The 20,177-nt window shown below is 42.5% G+C and overlaps 1 protein-coding gene across 2 annotated transcripts; it reads right to left on the bottom strand.

Moving 5' to 3' along the window:
• Positions 1 to 584: 584 nt before the first annotated feature.
• On the bottom strand, positions 585 to 19,933 carry PCTP (phosphatidylcholine transfer protein). Of its 2 annotated transcripts, none has more exons than XM_053375174.1 (6): positions 19,431 to 19,933; positions 10,269 to 10,386; positions 4,473 to 4,552; positions 3,994 to 4,165; positions 1,933 to 2,000; positions 585 to 821 (listed from the first exon to the last, which is right to left on the bottom strand). In XM_053375174.1, exons 1-6 carry the CDS (start codon positions 19,785 to 19,787, stop codon positions 759 to 761), a joined length of 858 nt encoding a protein of 285 aa, XP_053231149.1. In that variant the 5' UTR covers positions 19,788 to 19,933; the 3' UTR covers positions 585 to 758. The 2 variants fall into 2 exon arrangements, with proteins under 2 accessions (XP_053231149.1, XP_053231148.1); XM_053375173.1 differs by lacking the exon at positions 19,431 to 19,933 and adding an exon at positions 13,918 to 14,455.
• Positions 19,934 to 20,177: the final 244 nt, after the last annotated feature.

Here is a 20,177-nt window from a genome sequence, read left to right as displayed (position 1 = left end):
CAGACAGAGGGCCTTCTCGGTAGTGGCGCCCACCCTTCAGATGTGAAGGAAAGAAGCAGCTATCCTATCTTTAAAAGACATCTGAAGGCAGCCCTGTTCAGGGAAGTTTTTAATATTCAATGCTGTACTGTTTTTAACACTTGATTGGGAGCTGCCCAGAGTGGCTGGGGAAACTCAGCCAGATGGGAGGGGTATAAATAATAAATTATTATTATTATTATTATTATTATTATTATTATTATTATTATTTAAGAAGAGATCAAATAAAAGGCATCCAACAGTTCTATTTAGCACTGTCGACCAAAGTACAGCTAGTGTACTTTCTATCTTGAGCATCTTGATGCAGAGCTCAGAGTGCACAGCAATATGGGTTTCTCTGCTAGTTTCAATGAAGGGAGAAGTTCTGCATGCACAGCACTCTTTGGGCATAGTGCTGTTCCCTCTACTGAAGCGATGCATCAGAGCTCCTGTGTTCAAAGGTGATCATTACACGAGGGTGGGGGAACCACAAACAGCATGCCTCAAATGTTGAAATGACACGTGAAAGCCCTCAAAAAATTAAATGGCAGTGCATCAAACAGATGGAAAATGAAAAATGAAAAGTTTTAATATGTTTCATTGTCACATGCCTGGGAACTTACATGGCTCATGATTACTATCCCGAAAGGCAGATGTTATTCAGTGATGTGTCCATGGCTCATTATCCATGCAAAATATACCTTTAAGCTATCAATCTGGATCACATTCAAGGAGCAGTTTTATCTTTTGCGGTAACTGTGGCAAGCTTTCTCCATATCAATCAAGAAGTTAGGCACTCCAGTCTGTAAAGAAAGGGATCACAGAATACTTATGCATCTACACTTTATGGCCTAGTAGGCAACTACTGGTGTTCAGCTGTTTGTTACACCTATGCCACTTCAAACACAAAAGTAATTGTGCTCTGTGGCTTAAACAAGCATTGTAAACCAGGTTAGAGGGGGATTCATAACTGGTTTTTAAAATTCATTAATCCTGGTGACCCTCCTACACAGTAGCAACATGCCACCACCATTTGCAGCTTTCAAAATATACAGATTTATAGGATCCAAACAATATCCCATGCTGCTAGCAGCACATAAAACAAAGGTTTAGAAGAAACTGTTTTTGTTTGATATTATCAGTGAGAGTTGGAGGCTCTGAACAAGTTACCTAACTGGGCAGGGAAAGGATAGAAATGAAAAGATTAAAAGGGAAAGAAATGCACAAGCAAATCCTAAATGTGTATCATTCCCTGAGGGATTTCTGCAGTAGAAAAGTTTTGTAAGTATTGGCCTCTTTAAGGCAGTATACTTGGTGCTGTGGGAGGAGCCCAGAGCACAGCCCTTCCCCCTGCACTAGCAGGATGCCACCTTCAGGTGAGTACTGCATGAACAGAGCTATTGTCTCAGACTAGCAACTGACAATAGGGAATGGACACAAACAAGTCTGGATTGTTGCTCTGGGCTCTATTCTGAGACTGAGAGAAGATATGATAGCCATCTTCAAATATCTCAAGGGCTGTCACATGGAAGAGGGAACGAGCTTGTTTCTCCTGCTCCAGAGGGTAGGACTTCAACCAGTGGCTCAAAGTTACAAGAAAGGAGAGTCCCACTAAATATCAGGAAAAATATTCTGACAGAAAGAGCTGTGGAGGTTGTGGACTCTTCTCCTTTGGAGGTTTTAAAACAGAAGTTGGCTGGCCATCTATCATGGGTGCTTTAGCTGAGAGTCCTGCTTTGCAGGGGGTTGGACTAGATGAGCCTTGGGGTCCCTTCCAATGCTACAATTCTATGACTCTTCCCCTTTCAGTACCTGTAGTTCTGCCTACAGTGCTGGCAACATAGAATCCGTCCAGAAAAGCCATGGGCATAGCCCACTGAGTTGGTTCCCTACAAATTCCAGCCCCCTGCTTACCTTGGTTCCCCAGTTGACAAGCCACGAAGGAACCTTGCCACCAGGGTCATCAAAGTATGACATGAAAACTTCAAAGCAAAAGAAAGGAAGAAAAGAGGCAGAAATCTTATTTAAGCAACAGCAGCTATTCATTTATATATCTATTTTGTGGTCACCTGACTAGCAGCTATCTAAGCTGCTTTTAGTGTTGTTATTTAGAACCATAAATGTGCAGAATTTATTCCCTTATTTCTCTGGAGTTTTCCACTGTTCCATCCCATGATATCAGATATATTTGCTGAAACCCCTAAACGGTTTCTGAATGTCTGCATGACTGCGAGAGTTGTTTTTTTTCTTTCCCCAAAAAGCTCTTCTCCTCCACCCTCTTCAAGTGTGCAGTGTTTTGTACACCCAACTGCTGTCCCTGTAAGTTCAGAACTAATTGTACATTGTCTGGTCCCAGGTCAATAGCTGCAAAAAGCAGCAGTGAAAGGAAAACACTTTATTCGCATTCAGCTCTGCTAAACTGTCAGCTAAACTGACAGAGGCCTCAAAAATCCTTCTTGGTTTCATCTCTGGAGTTATAGAGGCCTGCTGCAGAGTTGGAAGGGAAGTTCCCCAGTTTCAGCAAGCTCTGCCACTTTTGCGCATATCCAACCACATGTAATTTTTCTCTCTTTGATCACCAAGAGGAAGGGATTGTGCATACAACAACAAACGATTCCCCCTGCCAACCCCAACCCTGCAAAAATTTCTATTAGAAAGAATTATGAATAGTTAGGGCCTAGGATACTTGAACCCATTAGCAGAACTGAAATGTCTGCATCAGAAGTCAACTTTGCACATTAATGGGGCATCTGCAAGTTTTCCTAGTCTTAGAAACGAGGTATGACAAGAACCACAAAGCTAGAAGCGATATGACTGGGCTGGGGAGGTGGTAAAGAGGGGATTTAACTTGTTGTCTCCACTTCAGTCCAATCGGGATCACACACCACATGCCCCTAGTGGCTGCTATGTTCCTTGGGACAAAAACTTCCACTGGTGCCAATGGCAGCTTTCTTCTCTATGCAAATAGCAGCCACAGTGGAGGAGATTCAAAAAAGCACTGTGGGGTTTAACAAAGAGTTAATCATTAATTTTCCTATAACCGCCACAGTCCTGAAACAAATTTCTCTCCCCGCAGGTATTTACTTCTACAGAATAAAGAATGATCATGCCATCACTAATTTTGCCCCTAAAGAATTTATACAAATCTGGTCTGATCACATTGTGGTTAAGCAACTCCTGTTACCAGATTACACAAATTAGTTGGCTGGGATGAGCAAACATGTGTGCATAAGAATTAACCACCCAAAATATTGGATGCAAGCCTCTAGTGTTATTTTGTACACACCTGTTCAACTATCCTGCTTTCAATCTTAGCAAAATTTGTTAGTGTTAAAAAAGCAAGTGAATATGTTTTTCACAACCCTAACTTGTAAATTTAACATTTCTGCTCTAAAAAGGGATGGGCGTATCTGCCATTTGCAGTTGACAATTTTCTGTTTCTCCCAATCATTTTGCACACTTCTGTAGCAATTTGTAAATTGGTTTTCTAAAATAATCAGCAAAATTTGCCAACATTGTAGTGCAAAGCTCTCAAAATAAGCACATTGTTGCATGTCGTTTTGACAAGTATACACTTTTAATCAATAATTCTTAATGTTTTTATACTGTTGTAAACTGCTTAGAGGTTGTTGTGTTTACAGTCAAGCAGAGTAAAAAAAAAAGTTAAATAAATATAAATAAGATTTGCAAGCAACTTCCCCTAATATAATACATTTCTGTATATTGTTTTCTTTAATATGTGCATTTATATGCACACTGTATCCTGAAAAATGAATTTGTGTACATGTTACTTGGCTGGGAAACTATTGCAAAATTCAGAGTAATGCAAATTTCAAAGGATAGCTCTGCTTTGGGTTTGTGCCTTATTTTGAAAAGTGTGTATTAGGTAGGTTCACCTTCAAATGTGAATTGAACTTTCTCCTCATATCTAGCTCTAAGCAGGTATTTCTATAAAGTTCTTTACTGATTTCTTACCTTTGGAGCCTTTCTTGCCATCGCTTTCAAAGGCCACACATTGTTTATAATTCTTTACCCTAACAATCCCAGTCTTCTCTGGGAATTTAGAGGTATTCACGCTTTTAGCCAATATAACATATATCTTCTTCCCTTCAAGTTCCATATCTTTACGCTCACGAATGAAAACATACTAAGCTGAAGTTTAAGAAATAATCAGGATGTGCCTGTATATATAATATGCACATATAATCGAGACAGAAGGTATACTGGTGCAAATACGAAAAGCAATCCTGTTTCAAGAAGCCTGCATTAGTTTTTGCTCCTCAAAGGGTATGACAGAATATGGTTCACAAGAATGCGCATCAAAGTCTTAACTTTTTCTTTTCCCTTAAGAGTCAATTTTTTTTACCTCATTTAAACTTGCAGAACTGTGCTGTGAGGAGTTTGCGGCCTCAAATATTAAGAGCAAAACTGCAACCCAAGACTTGAAAGGATACATCTCTATTTGCCATGGGGAAAGGGAACTTCACTTCCCAGTGGATTACTGTTCTGCCCTCAAAAGGTTTCTCACTTATATCTAAAAATCGGAGGGGAAATGTGTTAGATGCAGACTATGTTTTATTCAGCTGGACTTACATAAGGTTTTCAATGCATTTGGTGAATTGAAAATGTGAAAGGAGTCAGACACGAATCATAACTGTGTATGTGTCAGACCTCAACAAGGGTCCGGCACAAAGGGATAGACATAATTGGTTCTTTTTTAAAGAATATGACCCAAAAGCTCATCTAGTCAATCATCCTGTTCTCACAATGGCCATCCAAATGTGTATGGCAAACTCACAAGCAGGACTCTCCCAACTTGTGTTCCCCCAGTAACTAATGTTCAGAGGCACCAGAGGCAAATACAGTAGCACGGCCAGTAGCCATTCATAAAGTTATCCCCCACTATTTGTCTAAAACCCCTTTAAAACCATTCAAGTCAGTGGGTAGTGTCATATCTTGCGGTAGCAAATGCCCATCTAACAGTGGGTTGTGTGAAGATTTCCTTTTGTCTCCCCTATATCTTCCAACATTAAATTTCATTAGATTATTGTTTTAATATGATTATCTATTGAGTTTATATACCGCCCTATACCCAGAGGTCTCAGGGCGGTTCACAGAAAAGATCAATATATGTAATAAAATAAAAACAACAACCCAACTTCTCTGGGGAGAGCATTCCACAGATGGGGAGCCACTGCAGAGAAGACCCCGCTCTCATGTTGCTACCCTCCGGACCTCTCGAGGAGGAGGCACATGAAGAAGGGCCTCAGAAGATGATCTTAGGTGACCCCATGTTCCAGTATTATGAGGGGGGCAAATTTCTTCACATTAAGCAAAATCCTATTCACCTCTACTATGTCCCTCCTTACTGATCAGGCCTGTCACCACCTGTTCAGACCCTGCAAGTGTATTTGTGAAACTAGGATTTTCCTCTCCCGTGTGCATCATTTGATACCTGCTAACACAGAACTGCTTTTACCATATTAGTGCTCTTTCACCCAGTTTGGAGAAATCAGGCCTACAACAGCCCGATTACTTGAGAGGACATTTGTTACCGAGGACTATAGAAAAGAAAGTTGATGCCAGGCCTAATCAAGGAGAGAATTCTAAAACGGCAGTGCCATGACTGAAAAGGCCCTAAATCAGTAATTCCCAAATGTGCCCCCCCAATGGATCACTGATGAAGATTGTGGCAGACCACGGTTTTTTTCTGCCTGTTGTACAGTTTGTAATGCACCATGCTAGACGCTATACAGTTTTTAAATGCATTTTACAGCTTCTTTTATTTCTCATATATTGTATTTTACTGTATTCCATAGAATTCCAATCATGACACAATACATTACAATAAAAGAAGCAATTCAAATGCAATTTTAAAAAACCAACATGAATATTTAATGCAGTGGGAGTGTCGTCGCCAATATTTAACCAGACACCGACATGCCAGAGATCACCTGAATTATTCTTGCCGTCCACTGATAGTTCACAAACCATGGCTTGGGAAGCCCTGCTCTAACTTAAGCCTTCTTCTCAAGTAGGTAGGCTTCATGGACAGATCTCAAAAGTTGGGGAAGTTCCAATGGGGCAGGGAAAGGTATTCTCTAAAGTTCCTTATCGTCCCAATTAGCTATGGCAGGCAGACCATAAAAGTCACTTCAGATGCTGTATTTTCTCCAATGAATGTGAGAATGGCTGCATGAGGGACTATTTTGCTGCAGACACATATGCTGAGATGCCAGTATTCCTCACAAATATATGAAGGGGTCTAACAACAAATTATTGTCTTGGAAGACATTATTTCCGTGCGATGCAATATGTAATGCCAGCTGCTTGATGGATAGTGCTGTTCCCACTATAAGACACCAAATAATATCACATTTTCCACCAGAGGTCACTGGAGTATTAACTTGGTGCCACTTGACAACCTATTCAGTTTCCTACATCTTAAGCAGCAAGCAAACTCAAAATTGAAGGTGTGAGAAAAAGAGTAATATTTGACATGTTCAATTTAATGGGCAATACAGGGAGTTCCACTTTAAATGGATATGTTCTCTCACATACCAGAAGGACAAACTGAACCCTATTATTTGAGAAGACATGCTATTATTGTATCTTAGGTCATCCTATTACTTGCAGAGTCTAGCTTCTTTCAGTATTCCCCGAAGAGTGAGATAGCCTAGATTAAGGAAAGTGAGGATGGCTTGCTGGTTAATATGTCTCTGGTATCTGTAAATCTGTTCATATTTTTACCTTTGTTCACCTTTTATTGCCTTTCCAAAACAACCTTTCCAAGCTCACTATCAAAGCATGGGCTGCCAAAATGTCCATGGGTTCAAAATCTGGGGAAATATGGTGAGATAAGCTACAGTGCCCTACTGAGATGCATGGGTTCTCAGATCACATGTTTGCTTGTTTTTCCAAATCTCCTCACTGCCCCATAAAGCCCTCCCACACTGGGGGTCCTTGGAGTACAGCACCAAAAAGACATGAGAAGTTGCTACTGAAAGGACATTTTGCTTCTCCCCCTGCTAATCTAAGTGGCCCAATCGGTAGGCTTCCAGCATAGACACTAAGGTGAATCCTGCCCATAGATATTAAAATCTCATTATTCATTACGAAAGTTGCTAGAATAATCTGCCGCTTCATTTTAGTACACTGGAGATTATTGAAAGAAGTAGTTTTTTGAGGAGTATGATTAGAAGTATTGTAAAAATGGACAAGGGGGAGGATGATTTGTTAAGAGATGTAAAGGCAATATAAAGTTAAGAAATGCATAAGAAGTGGTTAAAATGGTGGATCAACAGAGGTGCTGATGGAAGTCCAAAAAGATTGTATAAGTGATAAGTTTTGTGGTACATTTTATAATTTATATGTTAAAATTAATAAAAAATATTATAAAAAAGGAAATTATTGAAATGTTTCTTCTTGTGAATGTAGAGTCCCGTTGGGGAAAAGGTGGGGTATAAAATTAATAACAATAACAATAGTAATGCATACTTTTGTTCCTTGAAATTGATTAATCAAAGTATGCAATATTTTCTATACACACACACACACAAATTGAAACTTTGCTCTTTTGGAAGTTCCACAGTCTTAAGTTAAGAAGCGCACCAGAAATATATTAGTATTCACCTTTTGAAAACATCTTGTCTGAATGACAATGGACATCTAATATGCTATATATATATATATATATAGATGATAGATAGATAGATAGATAGATGATAGATAGATGATAGATAGATAGATAGATAGATATTGATATATTAGATAACATAGATGTGAGCATGGCATCACACAAGGGATAACGGAAGGTATTTGAAACATTCCCTGCTTACCGTAGGCCAAAATATGTGAAGCTCTGCAAATCAGACATTGTGAGTCATTTACAGATGGGGACATTCATATCCTATTGCCCCTGTCATGTTGAAGTCATGAGTTTCCTTCCCCACCCTTTGTGTCTGTGGCATGCAGCAATAGAGTGTCATCCCAATGGAAGATAGTGTATCTGCTCTTATTAATCTCACAATAGCTAAAAGTTAGCCAAGATGACCAAGCCCTGCCTGTGTAACTCAAGGGACACTCAAGTTAACTTCAACATATAATCGATACATGTGAACATAATGGGAAAATCTCCATTACATGATAGGGAAGGGCAGTTGATGCAACTTGGAAGTGCTCTGTTAGTAGCGTGAACCAAGGAAAACTCAATATATAATTAGAAAAAACCTATTATAATTGAATGTATGGAGAGACAGTGCAGGGCAGGCAGTGTCCTAAATCACTTGAGCAAAAGAGGTGCGTGAGGGCGATGGCTGAAAAGCAGTTTCCACCAACTCAAGAAAAGCAGAGCACCATTTCTTTGGAAGGATGCATCTTAAAATGCTTTTCCATGGGTGCTACTTAGAATAAATGGCTTTCCAACATCAATCGATGTCACCAAATTCAGTGTGATGTGTTGATAAATGCTCTCTTGTTCTGGAGCTGAAAAGTCATTGCCATGCTATCTTCTAAAAGGTCTCTGCAGAAACATGTCATCAGGACTAGCTGTGCATGAAGGAACTCCAAGAGTACAGTGGTATCTCTAGATGCGAATGGGATCCATTCCGGAGCCCCGTTCACATCTAGAAGCAAACGTAACCCATGTCCGCACGTGTCACATTTCGGCGCTTCTGCGCATGCGTGTGACGTCATTTTGAGCGTCTGCGCATGCACAAGTGGCAAAACCCGAAAGTAACGCGGTCCATTACTTCTGGGTTGCTGCGGAGCGCAACTCAAATGCGCTCATCCCGAAGCACATTCAACCCGAGGTATGACTGTAGTGGTTTCAGCAGGGAGTAATCTTAGGTACAGTGGTACCTTAGTTTGCAACCGTTTTGGATTACAACCGTTTTGGATTACAATCACGTCAAACCCTGAAGTGCGTATCCCTTTTCTATTATTATTACAACCCTTTCTTCTTTTTTATTACAACCATTTTATTTTATTTTTTGAGGCCCCAATGGCGAAAGTGCACCTTGGGTTTCAACCTGTTTTGGTTTACAACCAGACCTCCGGAATGGATTATGGTTGTAAACCAAGGTATCACTGTACTGCTACAGCTGGATCACCATATGATATGTTGCACAACTAGATAAGGATCTCATGTGTAGTTTATATGGAAAGACAAATAGTCACTTGTTTAAACTAAACATGGAGAAGAGAACCGGAACTTTGAAGTTTAGGATAGGGATGGAAATGCACAAGTCTCATTCCGTTAAATAAAGATGTACACAACAGTATGACATGACACCACCTCTGACAAATTTCACCTAAGGCAAATTTTAAGTCAAAAGTGGAAGTCCTTGCTCAGGCGAAACTGCATCGGAATTAATGTTGAGGTAAAACAATAACTTCCAAGAGGACTCATGCTATTTCACAGTTTCACACACCCCTAAGTTGCCACCAAATTCACCTTTAGTGATATTAAGAGGCAAACGTGGAGGCTCCTGCCCATGCAAAACATATGAGGAACTCTGAGGGAAACCTGAAGAATTTCAATAACACTAGTTAAATTTCATAGGGGCATCCCTGATTTGGAGGAATGGAAAGCCATGTAATGAAAATTATTATAATTGTTTTAGGCAACCAACTGGACAAAAATAAGGGGAAATTCTCTCTAGAATCAGAGATCAAAGCTAAAGAAGGTCTTACAGTATAGTAGCCAATTGCAAAAGAGGATAGGCTTCTTCATCTTTTCATCGATATTCAGGAGAGGGAATTTCAGCAGATGTGGCTTGCATAACACATGTGATTCCCTTTGCCTCCAAAACTATTAAAGTTTCTGCTTTTGCATCTGACCGCTCTAACAATCTAATAAAAACTGGTGATTAAGGGGGTATCAAACACTAGGCCTCAGATTCCCCAGATGTCATATAATGATCAAGAGACAAGTCCATTTACCCATAAACCAACACGAGAACAGTGTTGATGGATCTAAGAAAGTTGGTTTTAACACAAAAAGTGGCTAGTAAGAAAAACATTGCTTCTTATTTGTTTTTCAGGGCATCACAAGTGGATGACTATATTAGCATTAATGCTTTGGTAATGGAAATCTACTTCATGCATTTTTCATACTGAAAAACTGTACAGAGCACTTTAAAGAGCAAAGTAAAAGAATCTTCAAAACGATGGTGGTCAAGGAGTGGAGGAAAGGAACCTATCACAGCGACCAAAGAAAATGACATTTTGGTCTTGAATAATTTACTGACCTCTAAGATACCGGTCCCATTGTGTTCTGTAGGTTAAATCCATGTACACTTCTGCACATACATCTGGGGAACAATCACCAAGAGTGGCATAGACTTTATACTCGTACAGTCCAGATTTCTGAAAAAGCAAGAGCAATAGGAGGGAGCAGGTCGGGGAGAATCAAGAATCCTGTATTTCAGGCCTTTGCTTGGTTGCACTAGCAATGTCCAAAAATACTCTTTTACACCACTGTGCTTGTACAATGAATACATTTACAACATACAAATATACTCTGTGATGTTTGCGTTAAAACAGAGGCGAGTTCGTCCATTTGCCTAAAGAACTGGACTGCCCTATGACAGACTTACCTTAAAATATATACCAATCTCTCTGCTATATCTTTTTTTCAGTATAACCCTAAACATATTACTCAAAAGCAATAATGCTTTCTCATATTTACACACTAGGTGCCATAGAAATCATCCTATATATAAGTTGGTGTTGTAAATATAACTCAGTTGTTTATTTTAAATATCAGAGACTACTGTATAGTCAAATGAAAGTCTTATCAGCATCTAATCCCCCTTTATCCTTTGAAACATAAACTGCAGCAGGAGTCATACTTCTGTTATGAGAGTCAAGTGAAACAATAAATATATATTTCAGCACTCTGACTGTATTCTACTTTTGTTAGACTCCACCAAACCACCACCACCCATCTTCACCCTGACCAGTCCAGAAAAATTCACATTATTTATTTTGTTTTATCTGACTTAGTGGAGCCCTCTCCACAAATCAAATAACCCTTACACTAAGAGGTGGATAACCCTTTGTTCAGAGAGTTGCATTATTTGCTAGCAATACCAATTGCAGAAACAGAAGTTTTTCGGGGTCTAATTCATCGAGGAGATGCAAAAATGTCAAAGCACAGTACACGTGAATGGAATTTAAACTACCGTATTTTTTGCTCTATAAGACTCAATTTTTCCCTCCTAAAAAGTAAGGGGAAATGTGTGTGTGTCTTATGGAGCGAATGCAGGCTATGCAGCTATCCCAGAAGCCAGAACAGCAAGAGGGATTGCTGCTTTCACTGCACAGCGATCCCTCTTGCTGTTCTGGCTTCTGAGATTCAGAATATTTTTTTCCTTGTTTTCCTCCTCCAAAAACTAGGTGCGTCTTGTGGTCCGGTGCGTCTTATAGAGCGAAAAATACGGTACCTTTTACCCTTTTCAGTCTTGTATTCTGTAAAATATTTTTTAACAGAGCTCTGTTATCATGAACTTTCGCATTCAATAAACATCACTTCATCCTTCAGCACCGTCAGCTAGACCCTTTATGAACCCAACATTTAAAGAAAGGAAATATTTAAAATAAAGATACGGCATGACTCACACAGCATTTTGTAATAAGGCATTACAACACTGCTTCACAAACAAATTCTGGCAATGTGAAGTAGACCTCCACCCAAGCCTACGCCCTCCGGAGCTCTATTTTCCAAAGATACATCAAGCCTGCAATTATTTAAGAGTGATTCCTGAAATTTTACACTCTGTAAAATTGCTCTACCTCCATTTATTTAAAGGACTACCCTTTACTGCCGAACATTACAAGAGTCCAGAGTCTAGACCATCATCTACCACAACAGATGGTTTTAGTTGTGGTTTTAGTTCACAAGCCTTGCAATATCTCAGATAATCTGAGCTTTCAAAGGTTAGCAAACCTATTTTCCTGTACGAAAGGAATGTGAATATCAACTGAAAGTGAGATTATGACGTGCCTGCAGATTACAGGAGATGTTTGTTTAGAAGGCTGGAAAACATAGTTACCATAAAGTGTTCTCAGACTGGACCATCGCAGTAAGAAAACAAAACAAAATTGTTAAACATTAGTCTGCATTTTGAAAACAATAAATTCAAAAGACAAACCACCGCCTATAGCTAGTCTAGATTTTAGTATGATCCCACTGCTCTGGCAGCGTTAGTTACTTTCCACCACGAAAAGACTTTCCTGTATTTAGAGATTTCTACCAAAGTTGCTACAGTTGCAGAGATTTCTTTAAAAGCAAAAAGAGAGGTGTGGGTTACAAAATATTTTGGACACTTTGAGAGCTTTTGCTTTCTGGTTTATTTTATAGATTTGTTTATTCGTAGTCTGCAATAAAGCTGGTTTTAGTCAGGAAGCAAAGCCTCTCTTTTTTTCTTTTTTAAAGCAACTCTGGGACACTTGCTAGAACCCTTAACATTCCAGGTTTCGTTTCCAATCCTCTGTTCCTCAGGCATGTTTGCAAACTGCTAAATTATTATTACTATAATTTTATTACCCAACCTTCACCCTATGGTCCCAGGGCAGGTTACAACAATTTAAAATACAACATTAAACGTTTTAAAAACTTACAATTACACCCCCCAAAAAACCCACAAAAATAGGGTGGGTCCTAAAATTGTATATCTCAGGCGTCAAAGGCCAGACCAAAGCATGCTACCATGGGTTACCACAGTATGATACTACTACAATAGTTAAAAAAGCTGTCCATCAGAGAATTAACAAGCCAACCCTAATTAAAAAGAAGTGCAAATATGTGAAGAAAAGCTATGTAATCCCAACATCCATGCGCCTACTTATTTTGCATTCCTCTAATTACAGTAGTACCTTAGTTGAAGAACAGCTTAGTTTATGAACTTGGATTAAGAACGCTGCAAACCTGGAAGTAGGTGTTTTGGTTTGTGAACTTTGCCTTAGAATAAGAACCATGTTTCGCTTCCTGTTGAGTGTGTTCCATTTGTAAATTGAGTCCCCCGCTGCAATGGGAAAGCACGTCTTGGTTTAAGAACACTTTGGTTTAAGAACGGACTTCCGGAACCGATTAAGTTCGTCAACCAAGGTACCACTGTACTAGATAGATTCCACCACTTATGCTACCTGCCAACCTGTTTTAACTTTCGCTGCTGGCATATGTCTACAAACTGCAGTGTTTCTTTTGATAAAACAAATACAACAAATTGCTTCCTTTAAAACCGAGCCAAGTATGACATCTGCCTACTTTCTTCTTGAGGGATGATACTGCATTTCAGTCTCCAAACAATCACCATGTAAACTTAGAATGACCTCCCAGGCAGGACTTAAATGGCCTTTGAGCCTCACTGGGATGACAGTGTGATTGTTCCTATAGTAGAAGAGAAATCAGAAGAGAGGCATTTCTCATTTCAGTCATCAGTCTGACCAATGCAGATCTTGTATTCCCATTAAAAAAACAAATTAAACATACAAGCCACGTGTGAAATTGTTCTCGATCCATGTCAGAATTTGCTGACTGGACAGAATTATCACACCAACAAAACAACCTAGCATTTAAAATACATTACAGTGGTAGCTCGGGTTACATACACTTCAGGTTACATACGCTTCAGGTTACAGACTCCACTAACCCAGAAATAGTACCTCGGGTTCATAACTTTGCTTCAGGATGAGAACAGAAATCGTGCTCTGGTGACGCGCCGGCAGCAGGAGGCCCCATTAGCTAAAGTGGTGCTTCAGGTTAAGAACAGTTTCAGGTTAAGAACGGACCTCCAGAACGAATTAAGTACTTAACCCAAGGTACCACTGTACTTCCAAGCCCCGAATTATCCAAATTCCTGTCGTATCTAATACACAGGGCCATGCAACACACACCAAAATAGCAGAGGCTTCAAGCATTCCACCAACGCACGTCCCAATTTTGATAGCACTTCGGTTGGTAAAGAATTGGGCTTCCTGCCTGCGCTAGACTCCACTTCCAGGCATTTCTGCCAGCTGCTTGAATCACGCTGTCTCTGACCACAGGCAGCCCACAAAGTTTTCCTCTTGGCCAATAAACCAGCAGGGCTTCAGTATTTCAGTATTTCAAGGCAGAATGCCCTGCTGAGTTGGCCAGCTGTTTATCCTGAAGCGGAAGCAGTCTGAAATCTGTGCTGAGGAGGCTGGGATTTGTCCTCAAACGTATACAAGAATGAAATCAATTTAAAACAGACAGATCTGGGCCAGACAGATCTAGGAATATGATGGCAAGGACTGGCATACAGGCTTCAGCAATGAATTATGAGTGGCGTGGTTGCTGCCATCTAGGGCTGGGTGATACCTGGTTTTCAACATAGCGATATATCATGATGTCTGAAATAAGGATGGAGCTAAGTAGAGGCCCACACTAGCCGACGGCCAAGATAGGAGCATGGTACTTTTCTACCTGAGTAAATAAGCTCATGACAAGAAATTAAATGGAGTAAATTTGAACACACAAGAGCAGCAAGTAGAAATCTTCCGGAAAACAAGCTACTTGAAAGTAGGTTGCAGTGTTTAGAAAATAAATATTGTTCGTCTTCTAACTCTCAAGCCCACTCCAGTAAGGGGACTCTTTCAGCAAGGGACAAAAAAGGAGAGGAGTTTGTAGATTTAAAAAAATGCAGTTTTTCCAAGGACACAAACTGCTTTGGAAGGGAGGGAAAGAATAAACTCTGTCTGTGTCTGTACTCCTGGCATTCTGCCCACCTCCCTGACCCATTCAAGGATGCTGGAAAAAGAAAAAGAAATAGCTAATCCTTGCACCAAGGATTAGATCAGCACAGGTTCTCAAACATTGCCCTACAAAACTTCCTGTGAAAGGGAGCAAGGGAAAAGAAAAACAGACAACTGTGGTGCACCCCCATGGTTAAACAAGACAAAGTCCAGCTGTTAGTACTCAAGTCTCATCTCCTCTCAGGTCTGGGAAGCAGAAGACTAAAAGAAAATAGAAGCCTCGGGATCATGAAAGGTCATGAAGGACGGGATGACACAGAAGCAGAACACCCATGAAAAATGGAGCTAACCCCACTATGGTTACAGCAAAATTCTTGTCAATCTAAATCCAGAAGCACCCTTGAGATGCAGGTCTCCACCGTTCCATTTCAAATGGAAATATATAGCAATTTAATCCTTAATCTGTCTGGACTGTAAGTAGTTTTACAGGAGGATCACTTTGAGGAGGGGGTAAAGGTAAAGGGACCCCTTGGTCCAGTCATGACCGACTCTGGGGTTACGGCGCTCATCTTGCTTTACTGGCCGAGGAAGCCGGCGTACAGTTTCCGGGTCATGTGGCCAGCATAACTAAGCCACTTCTGGCGAACACGGAAACGCTGTTTACCTTCCCACCGGAGCGGTACCTATTTATCTACTTGCACTTTGATGTGCTTTCGAACTGCTAGGTGGGCAGGAACTGGGACCGAGCAACAGGAGCTCACCCCGTCGCGGGGATTCGAACCGCCGACCTTCTGATCGGCAAGTCCTAGGCTCTGTGGTTTAACCCACAGTGCCACCCGCGTCCCTAGAGAACGATTAGCCAATCTCATTTCCTAAATCAAGTTCTATAGTCATAGTAAGTGCCGCACATCCCTTCTGCTTGAAGTCTGGCAAGGTGGAGGGAGCAGAGGACACTCCACACCCAGCCAGGTTTGACCCACAGGCTGTCAGTTGCTGATCAGTACTCTACAGAAAGCTGTCAGTCCCTATTTTATGCTTCCTATCTGGAATACCCAAATACTGCTACTACATCTCAAGGGAGGACCCTGTCTATTTCATGGTCACATAATGCATGAACTAGTTGTTTTTTCCCCCTTCCTGGCAGTGCTATTATGTCCCTAACATCGGCATGACAGGTAGAAAGGCAACAGGTAAGCCGTTCCCTATCACTGCATCTTTGATTTCTGCTTTTCCTGTACACAGGAACAATGCAATGGCCAGGGGCCGCCTTCTGGCATATGTTTTGCAATACTACAATACTACACGCGTATCCGTTAAAGTTCACTCACAAAAAATCTAATACTGAAAAGAGATGTGGAAGTAGATCTTAATTTTTCAAATGAGGTTCAGGCCTCTAAGCAAGTCTTGTAATCTGTCCTGGAAGGAAGAAGCCCTGCTCCTACGTGGGTGTCGGTAAACAAAGAAGGACTATATAATGGAGGGCAGGATTTTTTTATGGCAGCCCTAGGAACAATAAAGATCTACATTGGGATCTGCTGCCCCTGTGGATCCTGCTCCAAGAGGCAATCACCTTACCTTGCCAGCCCTGTTTTGTTTGATACAGCTGTTGCCCAGCAGAAAGGCGAGGCATTTTGTACATGTTCAGGAACTTTGTAATCTATTTCTTTGAAGAAGAGACATGGCCAACAAACGAGAGCAGGCTGTAGTAAAGAAGAGGAGTTGGCAAACCTGATGCATTCCCCACTCCTCCAAAGGCTGGAAGTGGTTTTTGAAGTGCAACGGAGGCCTCAGGTTCAAAACCCCCTCAGGAACAAAGCTCTCAGCAGGATGGCCTGGGGCCAGTCAGCTTTCTCTTGCAGGCCTGTTGTGAGGGCCACGGGGCATGAGAGAGGGGAGCCCCACTGGCCACCGTGGAGGAAAGGCCAGGTGGAAGTTTGGCCAGGGGGGTCTGACTAACAAAAAGAGCTGCTGTCCCACACAGTGTTTCTCTACCTTGGGTCCCCAGCTGTTTTTGGACTACAATTCCCATCATCCCTAGCTAGCAGGATCAATGGATGGGAATTGCTGCGAGAACAGCTGGAGACCCAAATATGGGCAACCCGGGCCTAGTGTTTCTCAACCTTGGGCCCCCAGCTATTGTTGGACTACAACTCCCATCATCCCTAGCTAGCAGGACCAGTAGCCGGGGATGGAGGGAACTGCCACAAAAACAGCTGGAGACCCAAATATGGGCAACCCTAGTGTTTCTCAACCTTGGGCCCCCAGCTGTTGTTGGACTACAACTCCCATCATCCCTAGCTAAGCAGGATCAGCAGCAGGGAATGGTGGGAACTGCCACAAAAACAGCTGGAGAGACTTCCGGGTTAGCGCCATCAACTAATGGCGGATTCCCTCCGAGCTCCGAAAGGAATCGGCTCCGCAGGATTTGGGTCTTGCCGCTGCGGCGACGCGGGGACCCTCAGAAATCACAGGCGCTGAAGCCTGTGAACCTGGTGACTCGGCGGGCACCATTTGCGCCCCCCGACCCGCGAAGGAGCCTTTTTAAAGGCTTCGGAACGGGGGACGGGGCGAGTGGCGCGGTGCTGAGAGTCGACTGCTTCTCCTGCGGAGTGAAGCCGCATGCCATGGTCGGAGAGCGCTGACTTCTTCTTGTGAACAATTGGACTTTAAAAGCAACAACCCGTGAGTAGTACGGAAATTGGATTTGCAAAGAAAATTTTTTTTTTTTAATTAGGCACGATCGGGGAAGGCGCAAACAGGAAGTCCGTCTCCCCGTCTTGTAAATAATTTAAAGCAAGGACTAGTTAACTAAGGTCGAGAGAACTTCTTCTTCTTTATTGGGTAAAAGACATTAATTTCACGATTTGGCAGTATAAGTAATTTTACTGGAGGATAAGAGCTAATTTTGAGAGCTGAAGTGCCGCCACCCCGGACCCGGGAGTGATCCGCGAGAGAGCCTGTTGAGGAGATATAGAAGAGTTTGACAGCTGTCAAATTAGCTGTCAAGAAGGAAAAAGAGAACTTTGTTTCTGCTGTCTCTGCTGGATATACTTGTTACAATTTGCTTATATTTTGTTGAAAACAAGGAAGAACTGATACAAACTAACTTGATTTTTGGATTTGAACTGGAAGGAAGATTAAGTAACCAAAATCCCTCTAGAGGGGGTTTTGGGACATTACAAGAATGGCTGAAGGAGGAAAAATTCAAGCTAAATTGGACAGAGTGTTTCTTCTCTTGGGAAAGTTACAAGGCCAAATTGGTGTTTTGGCTACCAATGTTGCAACTCTGGACTTAACAGTACACAAATTCATTGAATTTGATAAGGATTTGACTCAGGAAGTTCATGCAGCTGGACAAGAAGAGAAACTTGAGAGATTTGAGAGTGTGGAGAAAGAGATATACGTTGTTTCTGAGGAAAAGGAAGGAGGAGATGTAATGTTGCAGATGACAAAGGAGAGCCAGAGGCCTGACATGATGGTTACAAAGGAAAATAAGTACTGGATGATGAAAATCTGGTCTGAATTGGAGATTGAGGAATGGAGAGATCTCCTTATGTGGAGATCTGAAGACCTATGGATTACAAATTTGATCAAGGTGGAAGTTGGAGCTTTCGGGACATTTGGACTTAAAAGGAGTAAGAAACAAGATTCGGGCTCCACTTTTAAGTATGGAGGTCTGGCTGGAAGAAACATGGACCCTATTGGGACAGAGCTTCTCCGATATCTGGTGTTTAATACTAAGGACTATCAAAAAAACCGGCAGAGAGGAACTGAGAGAGAATTAAGAGCCTCGGACGTGAGGTCGCCAGGCTTAGTCTACTAAGACTGATGGACATTTGTTGGGGATCGAAACCGGGAAAGGGGGGGGTGGGAATCCAAAGGGTGCACAATTATAATCTGTTTTTTAAATTTTGTTTTGTTATTAGTATGAAAATTGGGGAATTCGTGGAAGGGAATTTGGGTCGACTTTAGAAAAAGGTTTTAAGAATGAGCACTGATGTACAAATATTGATGTTTATAAGTTAAAATTGTTTTTTCTAAAATGAATTAAATATAAAAAGGTCAAAAATTGGGGATAAGAACTTGTTGAACTAACAATTTGAATTGGAATATAAGAAGGGGAGGTGTGGGGAAGTCAGGGAAATATGTTATTGAAAATACGGATTGTAAACTTTATGTGTTTTTAACTTTTTTGTTTTTTGTTTTTTTGATTTTTTAATGTATTAAGGTGGAAAATCTCAATAAATATCTTTTAAAAAACACCAAAAACAGCTGGAGACCCAAGTATGGGCAACTTGGCCTAGTGTTTCTCAACCTTGGGCCCCCAGCTGTTATTGGACTACAACTCCCATCATCCCTAGCTAGCAGGACCAGTAGCTGGGGATGGAGGGAACTGCCACAAAAACAGCTGGAGTCCCAAGTAGGGGCAACCCTGGTGTTTCTCAACCTTGGGCCCTCAGCTGTTGTTGGACTACAACTCCCATCATCCCTAGCTAGCAGGACCAGTGGCCGGGGATGGCGGGAATTGTAGTCCCCAAACAGTTGGAGGCCTCCTCTTTCCCTCGCGTTTCCACGGCAACGCGACGCCGGTCCCTCAGGCTCCCTTGCTACGCCTAGGCCTCGGCGGCCCTTTCCCCCGCCCCCCTTCCCTTGTGGTCCGGCCGCAGCGCCGTCGCCCCTAGCCGCCGTCGCACCTCGTCGAAGAGCCGGAAGATGCAGAAGCTGGCGGTCTCGGCCATGAGCTCCCAGGCGGCCCTGGCCGCTTCCCGGGGCTTGGTCGACTCCCGGCAAACGGCCAGGAACTGCTCTTCGCCGAAGGGGCCGCGGGCTTGCTCCGCCCTGCGCGAGGAGCAGCACGTGGAGGACGAGGACGAAGACGAGGACGACGAGGAAGGGCCGGCGCTGGCGCCGCGGGACATCCCCGACCACACGGGCAAGCAGCGGGCCGGCCACCACCGCCACCTCCGACGCCCGCCCTTCGCCTCCTTCGCCGGCGGCAGAACCTTCGGGCGCCTCTGCAGCAGGGCGCGGAGGGCCTCCGGGGGGCACATGGCCCACGGCGGCGGCGGCGGGGGCCTCGACGGCGCTGGAGGCCGAGCTGCTCGCGACGACTTTCTGCCGTCGAACGGGGCGCGGGCGGGGGCGGTGCCGCGGTTAGAGTGCCGGGATAGGGACGTCGAGGAAGGCCTGGGTTCAAATCCCTCCCCACCTCCTCCCTCACACCGTCGAGGGGGTCTCTAAAGCTCGCTTGTCGTGCCTCCCAAGCGGGGTCGTTGTTGGGGGGGGGGAGTGTGCTTTTTTGTAGGCCGCCCTCCAGGATTTAATTTTTGGGGGGTTGGGGGGGGCAGAACCGAGTTATCTGCAACTCAGTTGGCCAGTTAAGTATTTTTTATTATTTACTTATTTTATTATAGTTAAGTTTTTATTTATTGACTTGCTTG

Source organism: Podarcis raffonei, chromosome 2 (genome assembly GCF_027172205.1).
Source record: "Podarcis raffonei isolate rPodRaf1 chromosome 2, rPodRaf1.pri, whole genome shotgun sequence".
NCBI lineage: Eukaryota > Metazoa > Chordata > Lepidosauria > Squamata > Lacertidae > Podarcis > Podarcis raffonei.
The sequence above is the reverse complement of the archived record's forward strand: the minus strand, read 5'-3'. Positions and strand labels throughout refer to the sequence as shown.

Excerpts from the sequence above, each read along its gene's own strand:
- PCTP (XM_053375174.1), bottom strand. The coding sequence starts at position 19,787 with ATGTGCCCCCCGGAGGCCCTCCGCGCCCTGCTGCAGAGGCGCCCGAAG. Across the intron at positions 4,553-10,268 it reads ATGGGACCGGTATCTTAGAG|ATATAAGTGAGAAACCTTTT; the intron begins GTCAGTAAATTA and ends TCCGATTTTTAG. Across the intron at positions 2,001-3,993 it reads TGGCAAGAAAGGCTCCAAAG|TTTTCATGTCATACTTTGAT; the intron begins GTAAGAAATCAG and ends TTTGCTTTGAAG.